The sequence below is a fragment of the Lipophrys pholis genome, assembly GCF_963383615.2.
Source record: "Lipophrys pholis genome assembly, contig: SCAFFOLD_731, whole genome shotgun sequence".
In the NCBI taxonomy this organism is placed as follows: domain Eukaryota; kingdom Metazoa; phylum Chordata; class Actinopteri; order Blenniiformes; family Blenniidae; genus Lipophrys; species Lipophrys pholis.
The window spans coordinates 2,501-18,364 of NW_028292127.1; the positions used below are offsets into that span (position 1 = coordinate 2,501).

A 15,864-nucleotide genomic window follows, 5' to 3' on the forward strand; every position below is an offset into this window, starting at 1 on the left:
CCAACTTGCAAATTTACATACACACACTCCCATTGACACAAACGCACATGCAGACACACACACACACACACACACACACACACACACACACACACTGTACTGTGTGTGGACTGGTCGGTTGACGTCCAGCTCCGTCCCTCTGCTGCCCTCTAGTGTTTGACCTGGAGAATCGAGGTCGTTGGTTTGTGGCGAGTCAGAATGAAGAAGGTGATATTCACAATGTTTTACTGACATTTCATTGTGTGTGTGTGTGTGTGTGTGTGTGTGTGTGTGTGTGTGTGTGTGTGTGTGTGTGTGTGTGTGTGTGTGTGTGTGTGTGTGTGTGTGTGTGTGTGTGTGTGTGCGTCTTGTTTTTCTGCACCGAGCGATGGAACATCAAACCACTGCACCACAGTGTCGTCCAGCAGCGATTCTCTCATTTATTTCTAGTTTTTATTTGCTGAAACTAAAGGTTGATAAAAAGGAGCCGTTCTGCTGAACGATGAGCGATTTAATCGATCGGTGTTTCATAATGTAATTAGCTCAATTTCAGTCTCCAGATATTGTTGATAAGAATGGTGGAAAATATTTAGTTACTTATTAAATTGTATTTTGCGATACTACGTAGCTTTACGCAGCATTGAGCAGATTTCAGCTGCAATTTGATGGAAGAACTTTTCGATCTGCGTGTTTGTAGCTGATGCAGCTTGTTGTTGTGTAGCTGACTGTGTTGTTGTGTAGCTGACTGTGTTGTTGTGTAGCTGACTGTGTTGTTGTGTAGCTGACTGTGTTGTTGTGTGTGTTGTTGTGTAGATCTGTGTACGAGTTCTCCGCAGACGGCCGAGGAGCTGGAGAGTCGGAACAAGCTGCTGCGTCTGCTGGACTCTGTGATCGACGCTCTGGTCTGGGCCATCTCCAAACTGGGCCTGTCCTCGCAGCAGCAGACGCTGCGGCTCGGCCACCTCACCATGCTGCTGTCGCACATCCGCCACGTCAGGTAGGTCCTGAACAACGCTAGCAACACGCTGGCCACATGCTGGCTACACGCTAGCTACACGCTGGCCACACGCTAGCAACACGCTGGCCACACGCTGGCTACACGCTAGCAACACGCTGGCCACACGCTAGCAACACGCTGGCCACACGCTGGCTACATGCTAGCAACACGCTGGCCACACACGGGCTACACGCTAGCAACACGCTGGCCACACACGGGCTACACGCTGGCCACACGCGGGCTACACGCTAGCTGCTGAGAGCCAAGCAGAAACATCAGACTTTTTCTGCAGAGACTCGTGTTAAAGGTGTCCGATCGGTGTAGTAACTCTTTTGTCCACTGGGTGGCGGTGTGGTTAAGTCCCCTTAAAATTGTTGCTAATGTTCAAATTAAATTTTTTTTTTTACATCTCAAGAAAAAAAAAAACGTAACTCGACATCAAATGGATCTTGGACTATTTCTACACTGCGTTTTGTTTGCGTACTCGACCCTTCAGCGCCACACGCTGGACATTGAAAGAAACATTTAAAAATAGCAAAGACACCTAATTGTCCTCATTGTGAAGTTTCCAACGATATTTAACACTTTAGTAACTTCAACAATCCAAATGCTCTAACAGAGGAAGTCAAACCTTCTAGTCTGGTACGACTCTCTGCTCCTTCTGGCAGATCGACATCAACGAGTCTCAGTCGTGGTCGAGAAAATATCAAAGACGGGAAATAAATTCTCCGATGTCTTAAATTCACATCCAGACCGGCTGAATGTGGAGACATTTAGTTCATTTGTTTATTTACCGTAATCCCCAATGGCGCTTTAGGGGTTAATCTGTCACGTCTATGAACGTCAACACGCCGATTCACTACGCCATCTAGCGGTAGAAACTGGTATTACGGCTAGGTGGCAAGGTCATTGCTCCTGTGTTTTAAGACGAGATTCTTCCGGATTGTAACGTTAAAGGTGAAACTACTTCCTGTCTGCAGTAACAAGGGCATGGACCACCTGTCCTCCATGAAGAGGAAGAACGTGGTGCTGGTCTACGACCTCCTGCTGGAGATGTTGGACGCCAACACGCCCAGCAGCAGCAGTCAAACCGCCTCGTCCTCGCCCGGCTCCGACACCTACTCCGACCCGCTGCACACGGCCGCCGCTAACTGCACCGCCGCGCCTCAGAGTGAAGCCGCGACGCTGGACCGACACCTGCAGGCCCCGCCCCCTTCACAGAGCTCAGTGATGAGCAGCAGCCAGTAGGTTTCATTCAGCTGGAAGCGTCGCAAACTCCGACATTTCTCTCATTTCTGTTGCCAAAGTTGGGCGAGGAGGTTGTTTTCCTCTGTATTTATTGGTTTGTTTGTATTTTACAAATTTTTGGCCCAAAACTCTTCACCTGAGTTCTATGAAGTCATCAGGGATGATTTGTCCCCATCAAGGACCAATCCAGGAGATGTTGGGACGTTAGCGGCTGAACGTTTCTGAATAAATCCCAAAACACTGCAGAAGAATGTCTCATACAAAGCGGATGGGAGAGGCTCCTCATGGAGATCAAAGGAGAGCAGCGTCTGTTGCCATGGAGACGCTCAGTGTTTCACACAGTGATGTAGCTACCTGACACGCTAGTTAGCATTGCTATGAGCTAATGGCTATCATGCCAGCGCAGCTAACTCAGTTCAAACAAATGTGGCGTTGGTGACGGTCGGCGCTCTACCGGGTGTCGCTCTAGTTGTACTTGTGTAGGATAACTGGAGTACCAAGCCCTGCGGAACGCCAGTTTGGTTTCATTTCTACTGATTTGTTATTTTCTTGCCGTTGATAAAAATCCGTTGAAACGTTTCTGAGGATTTGAAATGTTTTTCGTTCCCTGGCAGGTTCCTGCCTGTGGAGCCGTGGCCTCTGGCCGGGGGGGCCGTGGGGGGGGCCGAGACCCCGTCAGTGGAGCCCGCCTCCTTCATCCCCCCCGATCATCATCCTCGTCCTGGACTAACGGACTGAACTTTAGCTCCTAGTCCTCAAAGCAAAGTGCCGTGGTGAGGTAACGTGGTTTCCTGTGGTTTTCAGTCTTTGGGGATTCAAGAGATTTTCTCATTTGAATGTATATTTTGTGTGCGTAAGTATTTCCTGTGCGTGGTGCACGGCTGGAGCGTCTGACCTCTGACCTCGTGCTCTTTTTGATATCGACAGTATTTGTATCTTTTTTTCACTTTGATGTTGCGACGGCTCTGCGGTTCTCCGTCACACTGTGGTGTTCCTCCTTCCATACGTTCCACCGTGGACTCTGGTGTTTCTCTGGTTCCTGCAGGTTTTTCTCTTCCTGCGACAGGTTTGTGGCCTTTTTAGCAAAACGACTGTTAAAATCTCACCTCTGTTCATCTGCAGCGACTCGGACTGAGTTTACACACGACAAGTTCACTTTAACCCCTAAAACGCTAAAACTGACTTATTTCAAATCTAATAAAATCCTCGAGTCCTAAAAGGTGCCATATATGCAATCGATGTAAATAAAATAACAATGTAGGAAGAATTATAGGATTTTTCTTTATACAACTGAATCACAGCTTTTCTGTTCTGAGGAGGGAAACAACTTTCCAACGATCCAAAGCTAAAATAGTCAAAAAGACTGACGATGTTAAAAAAGGAAAAATGTTAACGTGGCACAACTGAAGGTTAAAAGAATAAAATGAAAGGGGTAACATTTGTTTTGGGCCCAGATGAATTTGATCTGGTCTAAACTGTTAATGCAACATCTACAAATCAGAGTTTGAAGTGATGATGTCATCTTAATCTGGATTACTTCTTTGGACTTGATGACAGATGAACTCCATTTAGACTTTAACAAGTTTCTACACTTTGTGTAAAATTATTTTAATGAACTGCGGAAAGAAAAACCCCATTTCTTATTTTAGAGTGCCGTATAGCTTGCTGTACTCATGACACCACCTGGTGGTTCACCGTGGTACTGCAGCTCAGGACCAACTAGCTCACATTTTGTTTTGTTGGGACTTTGTGTAAAATTCAGTCTTGGTTCCAGATCATCGACAGAAATGTTTTACTCTCCTTTCACTGATGTCTGTACATGCATGAACACACACACACACACACACACACACACACACACACACACACACACACACACACACACACACACACACACACACACACACACACACACACACACACACACACACACACACACACACACACACACACACAATGAATCCTGGCAAACACGGTTTATTATCAACCAATCAAAGACAATCTTTACGTCCATAAATAAGAGAAAATAAATCAAACTTGACACACGTGTTGTTTTGTTTGTTCTGTCGGCGCTTCGGACTATGTACACTTTGATTGGAGGATTTTGCTGCTCTGTGATTGGTCGGCTACTTTCAGACTTCACTGGTTTGTTTCCTGTTTGTGTAACAAAAGCAGAACTTTAAAGGTACAGTCTGTAAAGAGACACTGAAGTTGTAGTTCTAACGTGACACACTGAACCTTTAAATCTCTTTAAAGTTCCTCCTCCAGGACAAATGTTTAACCTCTGCTTCCTAGAAATGAATATAAAAGTGATTCCTCTCATTTCAACCTGCAGTAAAATGCTGAGTGTGACGAGGACTTTCCTCCACAGAGGTTTGGATGACATGTTTTCATGTCCTGGAGGATCCTGGAGGATTCTGGAGGATCCTGGCAGAGGAACTTTAAGTGACACAGACAAAACATGACGTGAAGCTTTCTGCAGCTTCAATAATTAAAAGTCTCCAAATCAGGGAAAATGTTCATGATTAAGGGAGAATTCTTCACTTTAGATAAACCTTAAAGTTCTAGGAGGTTGAAATAATCCACGTGTTGCTTTTACAAAATGTAAGAAAAGAAGAGTTCAGTCGTCGGGCAGGAAGGTCAGATTCTTAGAAAAACCTCTGGAAATATGGCTTCTTCTCTCAATACGACAAGGAGGCGGCGCCCCCGGGTCACGTGGGCGGGGGCCCGTTGGTGTAGCGCAGCATGGGGTAGAAGGAGCGGGCGAAGTTGTTGGACAGCGTGCAGCTGTAGGTGTCGTCGCCCTGCGGCGCCAGGCAGAGAGCAGCAGCAGCAGCAGCAGCAGCAGCAGCAGCTGCAGTGGGACGGCGGCGCGCAGAACCCGGGACAGGAAGGCTCTGGGAGGGGCGGGGCCAACCGCCACCCTGGAACCAGGAAGGTCAAACATCACGTCAACAACAGACGACCCTCAGGAACCATCGGTCAGCGTCTGTGATCTTATTCAGATTAACTGGGCGGAAATAATCAAACCTTTCAGTGGCTGGTTGTTCTCCTGCAGCGTCATCCTGGAACCAAACCAGGTTCATGATTAGACAGCAGAGAACACGACGCAATAAACCTTAAATAAATCTAAGTTTCCATGTTGGGCCACTAGTTGGTGCTGTTGTTAGATTTAGTACTGAACACACACACACAGCAGAGAACAAAGAGCTCTAAACATCAACAACAGGAGAACACAGACGTTCTAGTGGACAGACCACCAAGATGGATTGATATTATGGTGACTGTCAAAATAAAAGTACCAAGTCCAGGAGAATTCGGACTGGGAGTCATGACACTATGGAGGAAACTGTTCTGATTGGTTCTACTGAGCATGTGCAGAAGAACCAGTTCCTACCAACACATCGACTAACATCCACACAGGAACCGTTCAGCTGAAGGTGAAGATGAGTTGCCATTAAAAAGCAGGAGGAAGAGTTTCCTACCTTCTCTGGCGGCGGCGCTGAGCTGCAGCTGTCTGAGCTGGTCGACGATTCCTGGAGAAGAAACAGAAGAAGAAGAAGAAGTATTGAGACGTGATGAAGCTCAGGAGGTCCTGATGTACCGCCGCCTTTTTCTTTTGCATTGGAGTGTCCACCTCCCTGAAGGTAAGCACTGCAGTGTGTGTGTGTGTGTGTGTGTGTGTGTGTGTGTGTGTGTGTGTGTGTGTGTGTGTGTGGTCTACAATGGCACCAGTGGTCTGGATCTCCACCAAGACGACACAGATACCAGTGTTTACCCCCTGGGGGGATTCTGCGTGTCAGTGGGTCATGCTGTCAGAGTGATTGTCACCCTGCAGGGGGCGCTGATAAAGAGTCCTGAGGCGTGGGCCAGGTGTGACGGCGCCCCGCAGACCGACACCACCCTAAACCCCAGGCCACAGGAAGTGACACCCAGACACCTGAAGGACAGCAGAGACCCCCCCCCCCCCAGTGTTCTGCGGGGTCGTACCGCCTCCTGCAGCCGCTGCAGCTCTGCAGACGTTCTCCTCAGCAGCAGGTGCAGCTTGTTCCCGATGACGTGGACTTTCTCTCTGGCCTCCACGCCGTCGTCTCCTCCGGCCTCCAGCAGCAACTCTGAAGAAATGTCCTGCAGCGAGGACACCTGCTGCTGCCGCGCCCGGAGCGCCTCCTGGAGGCTCTGCAGGGAACAGCAGGTCGACACATCAATATTTAGTCTGGTTTGTTCCAGACGTGTCAGAAACAAACGAAACACGATTCAGAACCTCTCAACATATTTTATGTCCCCGAGCTTCTCTCACTTCTTTAAACCAACAAGTTCAGTTAAACCTGATCAGTTCGTTAACTGAGCTTAAACAAAGACAGATTGTTCAGATTCACTGCTGCTTTCTATTTTTCTGAATCTTTAATCTAAGATATTGAGAACCATCAGTTCTGGACCCCTCGTTCATCTGGTGCTTCTCTAACTGTTGGAACACCTGAAGCTCCTTCATGATCAACACGTGATTTTCTCTAGAACTGAACTCGATCACAGCAAGAAGCAGGAAGTGAAACCAGCAGAGGATCATCAGTGTGGACCGCCGGTCGTCTCACCGTCAGTGTGAGTCGGTGCTGCAGCAGGACGGAGCGGCTGAGCGACGGCTCGCCGACGTTCACCGACTGCAGCTTGTTCTCGGCCTGAGCCAGAAAGAGCAGCAGGCCGTGCAGCGCCTGGTGGAACTCCTGCAGGACGACAAGAAGGAGGTGAAGGACACGTCGGTGGGGAGCGTCTGATCTCCGGAGGCGTCGGTCTGACCTGACACTGCAGCAGCGCCGCCTGCAGCTTCCTCTCCCAGCTCTCCACGCCGCTGCAGGCCGCCGCCCAGCTCTGATTGGCCGAGCTCAGCGCCTCCTGCAGCTCCTGCAGCTCCGAGCCGCCGCCGCCGTGCAGGAAGTGACGGCTGCTCAGGTTCACCGAGATCATCAGACATTTATAGCTGCTGAAGCTTCTCTGCATCTCCTGGACAGGAAACAGACAGTAACTCATTACTACGAGTAACTAGTAAGTACTGAAGCTAACAGCGGGCTTGTTGCTGCTGTTAGCTTTAGCATTAGTAGTAATTCAAGCTGTTGAGTCACTCGGTTACTATTTCACTATAAACTAACTCATTAGCATTAGCGTGTTGAACTAGCAGTTAGCTTCCTTCGCTATGTTTCTTTCATCCAGATTATAGAGCATCTTCCTCCTGCAGTGCTCTGCTAACGTAGCGTAGCGTCACCTTGAGCTTCCTGATGTTATCCTCGATGTCGCGGACGCTGCTGGACGGAGCGATCCGCTGCAGCCTCTCCAGCTCCGGCAGCACGCGGCCCAGCCAGGAAGTGACATCACAGAGATCAGAGTTCAGCTTGTTCCACTGCTCCAGGTCCTGCCTGACGTCCGAGTCGCTGAACTTCTGAGCGAGAAGCAGCTCCCAGCGCTCGATCACACCTGAGCAGAGACACGTGTCGTGTTGGTTTATAATGAAAGATTTGGTGACTGATCGTCAAGTTGAACGGTGTAATTTAATACCTTCATACCAAGTTATAGTGAATAGCCGTGGCCCCGCCCCCTACGTACCTGCTCCAGTCTGCTTGCTCTCAGTGCTGCAGGTCAGTCCCGCCTCCTCCAGCTCCTCCTCCTCGTCGTTCAGGATCAGTTTCACTCGATTCACACTGTCGATGCTGCCGCTGCACTCTGACATGAGCTTCACCTGCACACACACACACACACACACACAATCTCAAAACCCTCCCTGTGTGTGTGTGTGTGTGTGTGTGTGTGTGTGTGTGTGTGTGTGTGTGTGTGTGTGTGTGTGTGTGTGTGTGTGTGTGTGTGTGTGTGTGTGTGTGTGTGTGTGTGTGTGTGTGTGTGTACTGACGTAGCCGTGCAGTGGTTTCCTCTCCGGTTGCAGCTCCCAGCTGTTCACCGACTTCACTGGGGACAAAAAGAGGAAAAACTTTAATCGTCTGTAGAAAACAACAGTTACTTTAAAACCATCCCTGAAAACTCATAAAAACTGTTTTTACAACTCGTCTGAGACTTTTGTAGTAAAAACAACCAGAGAAGTCTTCTCAGCTACATTAAGAAAAAGTCCTGCAATACCAGTTTCTGCCACCAGATGGTGCAGTGAGTCACTATTTCAAACCAGCTTTTAGTTTCCATGCGACTGATCTGCGTTTGGATTATAAAGTGAAATATTTTAGTTAATAACAATTAACCTGCTGATGCTAACAAGCTAACCGCACACTATTCTTTGTTGGAATTCCACGATAACTGACGATATGTCTTCACGTGAAGCTAGTGATGCTACCTGATGCTAGTGATGCTACCTGATGCTACCTGATGCTAGTAATGCTACCTGATGCTAGTAATGCTACCTGATGCTAGTAATGCTACCTGATGCTCGCTCATGCTAAGTGGTCCCAGTTTTTTGCTTCATTCTGAGTAGAAAACAAAATCCACTTCATGCATCATGCAGATGTTTCAAGATATAAACTGAAAGATAATAATCATGCGGGGGCGGGGCATGCTGTGGGGGAGGGGCATGCTGTGGGGGAGGAGCATGCTGTGGGGGAGGAGCACGCTGTGGGGGAGGAGCATGCTGTGGGGGAGGAGCACGCTGTGGGGGAGGGGCTTAGCACTACCCGGGGCTTGGACCGCCTCTACAAACGACTCTGAGCTCTTCGTCACTGTGACGTCTGGAAGGAAGGCTGCAGGTTAACCACACGACAGCTGCACCCAAGGGGGCGGGGCCTCGTGACCTTTGACCTCTGAAACCCTTCGATGTATCATCACAGTGAAGTGACCCCCCCACTCTGGTACCTGACAGTGCGCTGAAGAAGGGGGCGTCGTCGTCATCCTCATGAGAAGACGACCCCCCCACATCCACGGTGTGGTCCCACTCCAGGGGGATGGAATCCACGCTGACCGGGGTCTCCCGGCCCGACTGCTCCATGGGGGGGGGCAGGAGGTGGCACATGGCGGGCCGGCCCGGCGCCGGGGCGTCGTCCTCCTCCCCCTTCCTCCTGCTCCTCCTCCTCCTCCTCCTCGCCGTGGTCTCCGTCCAGGACACGCCGGTAGTGAGGTCGGAGGGGTCGTCCATGTCGGAGGCGTCCTCCTCCAGAACCTTCAGAACCTTCAGAACCAGACGGAACAGAGAGGGAGGAGTCAGACCGCTGCCGACCCCCCCACCCCCCCACTCCCCCAGAGAGCCCCCGGTACCGACCGGCCTCCTGCTGACCAGCCGCTGGTGGAACCGAGACACGCGACCAAAAACCTCCTGGCAGTACGAGTGCAGCTCCTGCAGCTCGTCCTCGATCAGGACGGCGTCCAGCGGCGAGCTCTTCTGGATCAGCTGCTCCCCGAACACGATCAGCCCGTCGATCCTGCTGGCGTTCTCACTGATCTCCTGCTGGAACCCCTGCGGAGCCGCCGGCACACAAAACACTCTTTTAAATCCTCAGAACTTTAAGAACCCGAGGAACCTTCAACACTTTGTCAACTATCAGACTACAGTACAATGATGATGATGATGATGATGATGAAGAGCAGACTCACGTGCAGCTGCCTCATCTTGTCCTCCATGTCACTCTGGGAGAAATGTTCCACGTTGGTGAGCTGCAGGTCCATCTCCGTCAGCCAGACCAGGATCGCCTCTCGACTTCCCTCGAAGTCTTCGCGCTGACTGGTGAAGTGCTGCAGGACAGGAGACGTCACAACGTGTCTTATTCAGGAGGACAGGAGACGTCACAACGTGTCTTATTCATGAGGACAGGAGACGTCACAACGTGTCTTATTCAGGAGGACAGGAGATGTCACAACGTGTCTTATTCAGGAGGACAGGAGACGTCACAACGTGTCTTATTCAGGAGGACAGGAGACGTCACAACTCGTCTTATTCAGCAGGACAGACGTCACAACGTGTCTTATTCAGGAGGACAGGAGACGTCACAACGTGTCTTATTCAGCAGAACGTCTCATTACAGTCGCGGTGAAACTAGCTTAGCTTAGCGTAGCCTAGCCTAACATTGCTAATGCTAATGCTAATGTCACCACGAGCTTCTTACAGGATGAAATAAATAAAGTTCACATCAGATTATCAAGGTCAGAATCTATAAACATCTAAATGATGAAAATGTCCTGGATTATAAAGACTTCCTGGTGTTTTAACATTCGTCATTTCAGGACAATAAAAATATTTTCTCATCCGTTTCTTCTCCGTGAAGACGATGTTGCTGGATTACAGGGGCGGAGCCAGCAGAGGTCAAAGGTCAGCTGTCTGCCTTCGTCCATCTGCTGCAGTGAACGGGTGATGTCTGACCTCCTTCTGGAGGGGGCGGAGCTATCAGGGCCGAAGCTGTGAGGGAGGCGGAGTTATAAGGGGGTGGGGCCTCACCTTGAGTCTCCGCAGCACGCAGCCCACCCTCCTCTGCAGGACGTCCCACCTCTGGTTCCCGTCCTGGACCAGAACCCGCAGCCGGCTGGAGGCGTCGGTCCGGTTCTCCCGGGCCAGACGGCGGAACTGTTTGTTCAGCAGCTCCAGCTGAGTGAGCCACTCCAGAACCTGACGCTGGAAACCCTTCAGAACCACACACACGTTTCCTTCATCAGAACAGTTTAATAAACACGAGCTCATTTAATTCAAACTTATTTAAGAAGAATTTTTATTCGAAAAATCAAAACAAACTGAAGATATTTTGGTGAGAAACTGGATTATTTGTCCCGTTTGAGGATTATCTTCCAGCCTGGTTCTGGATCTCTGTGTTCTCTGATGTAGGTCAGCACTGTTATTTATCCCGGTTACGGTTACCATGGAGACGGAGGCAGAGTCCAGATTACCTGAAGTTAATCTGCTGGTAATCCAGAGAGAGAAATGAAGTGAAGACGTCGCAGTGACCAGATCTTTGATTCTAAGTTTGATATAAACTCTCACAGTTTAGATTTTTTCATCAATTAACTTCACATTTTGACAGTTTTTCATCCCGTTTTTGTTCTTTTATATCGACTGTTTATTTTGACAACACTTTTATTTTGAGTTTGAAGCTTTTTAACCAGGTTTGTTTTATTTAATATTTTTAATATTCTTCAGGATATATTGTCATTTAACTTAACAATTTCAACCGTTTGTCTCCTGTTTACCTCCGACTGGTCCCTGTTGACCACGTTTTTCCTTTACCTGACTGTTTTTATCATTTTGAATCATTTCACCTCCAATCTTGCTTTGTATTTATTGAGATTTTGACTTTGTTGTTTCGTCCTCGTCATGTAGAACGAGGATGTTTGGTCGTTTCAGCGACTCAAACTGGACTCTAGGTGTGGGACCGACCTCAAACTTCTTGAGCTCCTCCTTGGCGCCGGTGTAGAGAACGTCGGCGGACTCGGGGCGGGCGGCGGTGAACTCCGCCGTCTTCAGCCAGTCCTCGAAGCGAGAGTAGTCGTCAAGGAACTTACACCAGAGACGCCATGTCTCCTCGATCCTGCCAGACAGCGAGGGAGGAGCATGAGGCGGGAGAGGGAGGAGCTTAATGAGGAAGAGGGAGGAGCTTAAGGAGGGAGAGGGAGGCGCTTAATGAGGAAGAGGGAGGAGCTTAAGGAGGGAGAGGGAGGAGCTTAAGGAGGGAGGGGGAGGAGCTTAATGAGGGAGAGGGAGGAGCTTAAGGAGGGAGAGGGAGGAGCTTAAGGAGGGAGAGGGAGGAGCATGAGGCGGGAGAGGGAGGAGCTTAAGGAGGGAGAGGGAGGAGCTTAAGGAGGGAGAGGGAGGAGTGAGAGGCGGGACTCGGACCCTCACCTCATCCGGCGCTCCATGGACATGGCGCAGATGTTCCTCCAGCGGCGGTCCAGGCTGCGCGTCGTCTGCTGGATGGAGTCGTTCTCTGAGTCGCTGCCGCAGGCGTCGGCGTCGTGCAGCAAAACGTCGCAGAGCGTCAGGACCGACGCCACGCTGTCCGTGTGCTGCTCGATGTCGCGCTGCAGATCCTGAAGATCCAGAGTTCGTCAATTAGAAATTTATCTTCAAACATTAGAATCACTTTTCACCAATTTCTTCTTCTTCTTTCTGGAATTTTCACCAGATTTTGTAAAGTTGTGAGAGTGTGAGAGCGTGTGAGAGTGAGAGTGTGTGTGAGTGTGTGTGAGAGTGAGAGTGTGTGTGAGAGTGTGTGAGAGTGTGTTTGAGTGTTTGAGAGTGTGTGAGAGTGTGAAAGAGTGTGTGAGAGAGTGTGTGAGTGTTTGAGAGTGTGTGAGAGTGAGAGTGTGTTTGAGAGTGTGCGAGAGTGTGTGAAAGAGTGTGTGAGAGAGTGTGTGAGTGTTTGAGAGTGTGTGAGAGAGTGTACCTGCTGCTCAGCCAGCTTCCTCTGGATCTCCTCACTGTGACACACATTGTAGACGAGCGGCTTGGCGAGTTCGGCCTCGATGCGACAGAGCCAGGTCCTCAGGCTGCTCATGTTCTTATCCAACTGCTGCACCGTGAAGAGCGTCTCCTTCAACTTCCTCACCCTGCAGGCAGAGGAGACGCTCTATAATCTGATGTTAGAGGAGGGAGACGCTCTATAATCTGATGTTAGAGGAGGGAGACGCTCTATAATCTGATGTTAAGGGAGGGAGACGCTCTATAATCTGATGTTAGAGGAGGGAGATGCTCTATAATCTGATGTTAGAGGAGGGAGACGCTCTATAATCTGATGTTAAGGGAGGGAGACGCTCTATAATCTGATGTTAGAGGAGGGAGATGCTCTATAATCTGATGTTAGAGGAGGGAGACGCTCTATAATCTGATGTTAAGGGAGGGAGACGCTCTATAATCTGATGTTAGAGGAGGGAGATGCTCTATAATCTGATGTTAGAGGAGGGAGACGCTCTATAATCTGATGTTAGGGGAGGGAGACGCTCTATAATCTGATGTTAGAGGACAGTTGACACGGTGGAGCAGTGGTTCACGCTCTCACAGCAAGAAGGTTGTGGGTTCTAATCCAGCCTTTCTGTGTGGAGTTTGCATGTCTTGCAGGAGCCCCGTCTCCCCCTGAGCGCTGCTCTGGTTTACAGAGGGGTAAATCACAATCATTTCACTACGTGGTCGTTGTTCACATTGTTTGTGACAAATACATTTCTGTGTTTTGCTGAAGCGGTAAAACTTTAAATTCAGTGTTTTTTGAATTTTCACACCGACAGTTTGCAGTAAAACTGTTGCTCCTCCTGTGACGGTGAAAGTTTTAGTTTTTGCAGCGGCGGCATGTTGTGATGCAGCGTGACCAGACCCTGGAGAACCTGGAGACCCTGGAGAACCTGGAGAACCTGGAGGTCGGCTGTGAGAATAGGTTTGTCGTGGCTCTGGGATTAATGGGATTAGCGCCGCGGCAGGTTAGCGAGGTTAGCTGTGGTTCTCACGTGTGAAACGACGGGAACGGCAGACTGACCTACATCTGATAGGGGGTCTGCATTCCAGGTCATTGACCTACATGAGGACTGTAGAGGGGGAACGCTCATTGTTCTCGACACGTCTGAACGCTGACGGTTGGTTAAAAAACGGACGGACGGATTTCCATGAAGAACCGATAAACCAACAAGGAAGAAGATCCAGATCAACGTTCCGGATCAAGAAGAAAGATTTAATTCAAATTACTGTGAAGTTCTGAAAGAATTGTAATGAAATGTAGAAGGTGATAAATGATTGGAGGAGGAAGAACGACGAGGAGCAACAAGTCAACACCAGAAGGTTCTCCACCTACACCAGAAGGTTCTCTACCTACACCAGAAGGTTCTCTACCTACACCAGAAGGTTCTCTACCTCCACCACAAGGTTCTCTACCTACACCAGAAGGTTCTCTACCTCCAGGTTCTGATCAGAAACAAGTCGACACCAGAAGGTTCTCTACCTCCACCAGAAGGTTCTCTACCTACACCAGAAGGTTCTCTACCTACACCAGAAGGTTCTCTACCTCCACCACAAGGTTCTCTACCTACACCAGAAGGTTCTCTACCTCCACCACAAGGTTCTCTACCTACACCAGAAGGTTCTCTACCTCCAGGTTCTGATCAGAAACAAGTCGACACCAGAAGGTTCTCTACCTACACCAGAAGGTTCTCTACCTCCAGGTTCTGATCAGAAACAAGTCGACACCAGAAGGTTCTCTACCTACACCAGAAGGTTCTCTACCTCCAGGTTCTGATCAGAAACAAGTCGACACCAGAAGGTTCTCTACCTACACCAGAAGGTTCTCTACCTACACCAGAAGGTTCTCCACCTACACCAGAAGGTTCTCTACCTACACCAGAAGGTTCTCCACCTACACCAGAAGGTTCTCTACCTACACCAGAAAGTTCTCCACCTACACCAGAAGGTTCTCTACCTACACCAGAAGGTTCTCCACCTCCAGGTTCTGATCAGAAACAAAGTGACATTTCTCCTCAGCAGCTTCATGAGAATCAAACTTCAGGACTGATTCTAACAGACGCAGGAGAAACGTGAAGCATCACGGTGATGTTCACATCCTGCAGCCAATGCAGGAGGGGGGCAGGAGGGGCAGGAGGGGCAGGAGGGGCAGGAGGGGGGCAGGAGGGGCAGGAGGGGGGGCAGGAGGGGCAGGAGGGGGTCTTGTTGCCCCTGTCCAGCCTGCAGGTCGGAGGACGAGTCGCTCAGCTGCAGCTTTTCAATCCGACATCAACTGAACACTGGTTTACTGCTGCTCCAAGAGACGAGAACCCCCCAGCTGCTTCCTCCTCCTCCTCCTCCTCCTCCTCCTCCTCCTCCTCCTCCTCCTCGTTATCATGACAAAACAGCAGCTCTGAGCCTCGACCAGCGATCGGGAGGATGAGAGGATGAGAGGATGAGAGGAGGTACTTACAGGCTCCTCAGGAGGATACTCCATCATGGTGGCTCGTCCACTAGTGAACACTACTGCTGCTCCTCCTCCTCCTCCTCCTCCTCCTCCTCCTCCTCCCGCTGCTCCTCCTCCTGCTGCTCCTCCTCCCACCGCTGCTCCTCCTCCCCCCTCCCCCTCCTGCTGCTCCTCCTCCCCCTCCCCCTCCTGCTGCTCCTCCTCCTCCTCCCGCTGCTCCTCCTCCTGCTGCTCCTCCTCCCCCCGCTGCTCCTCCTCCCCCCGCTGCTCCTCTCTCCTCCCCCTCCCCCTCCTGCTGCTCCCCTTGCTCCCCCTCCTGCTGCTCCTCCCTCCCCCCTCCTCCTCCTGCTCCCCCTCCTGCTGCTCCTCCTGCTGCTCCTCCTCCCCGCTCCCCCTCCTCCTCCTGCTGCTGCATCTCCCCCTCCACCTGCTGCTCCCCTTGCTCCCCCTCTTGCCCCTCCTCCTGCTGCCTCCCTTGCTCCCCCTCCTGCTGCTCCTCCTCCCCCCTCCTGCTGCTCCTCCTGCTGCTCCTCCTCCCGCTCCCCCTCCTCCTCCTGCTGCTGCATCTCCCCCCTCCACCTGCTGCTCCCCTTGCTCCCCCTCCTGCTGCTCCTCCTCCCGCCCCTCCTCCTGCTGCTCCTCCTCCTCCTCTCCTCCACAAAACTAACAAGTTATGTTATAATGGAGACTGTCAAAATAAAAGACCCCAGCAGATCCTGGACCACAGACTGAGTCAGCAGGACGCCTCCGTCTGATCCCAGGAGTGAAGCAGGAACCAGGACCGGTTCC

The 15,864-nt window shown here is 50.5% G+C and overlaps 2 protein-coding genes across 2 annotated transcripts in view; one reads left to right on the forward strand and one right to left on the reverse strand.

Annotated features, from left to right (window-relative positions):
* The window catches only part of LOC308128157 (estrogen receptor beta-like), a 5,818-nt gene extending 1,549 nt beyond the window's left edge, over positions 1-4,269 (forward strand). Inside the window, exons 2-4 of the mRNA XM_080493836.1 lie at positions 793-976; positions 1,957-2,220; positions 2,839-4,269. Of these exons, the coding sequence (XP_080349962.1) occupies positions 793-976; positions 1,957-2,220; positions 2,839-2,962 (572 nt within the window). The 3' untranslated portion in view covers positions 2,963-4,269. The remainder of the gene's footprint in view (positions 1-792; positions 977-1,956; positions 2,221-2,838) is intronic.
* Positions 4,185-12,733, reverse strand: LOC308128156 (nesprin-2-like). The gene is made up of 16 exons (XM_080493835.1): positions 12,574-12,733; positions 12,030-12,217; positions 11,568-11,718; positions 10,638-10,820; positions 9,800-9,937; positions 9,468-9,662; positions 9,065-9,377; positions 8,121-8,176; positions 7,820-7,952; positions 7,482-7,690; positions 7,019-7,222; positions 6,817-6,945; positions 6,215-6,403; positions 5,710-5,760; positions 5,255-5,289; positions 4,185-5,148 (listed from the first exon to the last, which is right to left on the reverse strand). The coding sequence occupies exons 1-16, from the start codon at positions 12,682-12,684 to the stop codon at positions 4,845-4,847; spliced, it is 2,589 nt and encodes an 862-aa protein (XP_080349961.1). The 5' UTR covers positions 12,685-12,733; the 3' UTR covers positions 4,185-4,844.
* Positions 12,734-15,864: the final 3,131 nt, after the last annotated feature.

What these genes read in the sequence shown, in the direction of transcription:
- LOC308128156 (XM_080493835.1), bottom strand. Translation starts at nt 12,684, where the DNA reads ATGAGCAGCCTGAGGACCTGGCTCTGTCGCATCGAGGCCGAACTCGCC. An exon ending in GCGTGCTGCGGAGACTCAAG is followed by an intron (nt 9,938 to 10,637) that starts GTGAGGCCCCAC and finishes CCTGTCCTGCAG; the next exon opens with CACTTCACCAGTCAGCGCGA. An exon ending in GAGCAAGCAGACTGGAGCAG is followed by an intron (nt 7,691 to 7,819) that starts GTACGTAGGGGG and finishes GTCTCTGCTCAG; the next exon opens with GTGTGATCGAGCGCTGGGAG.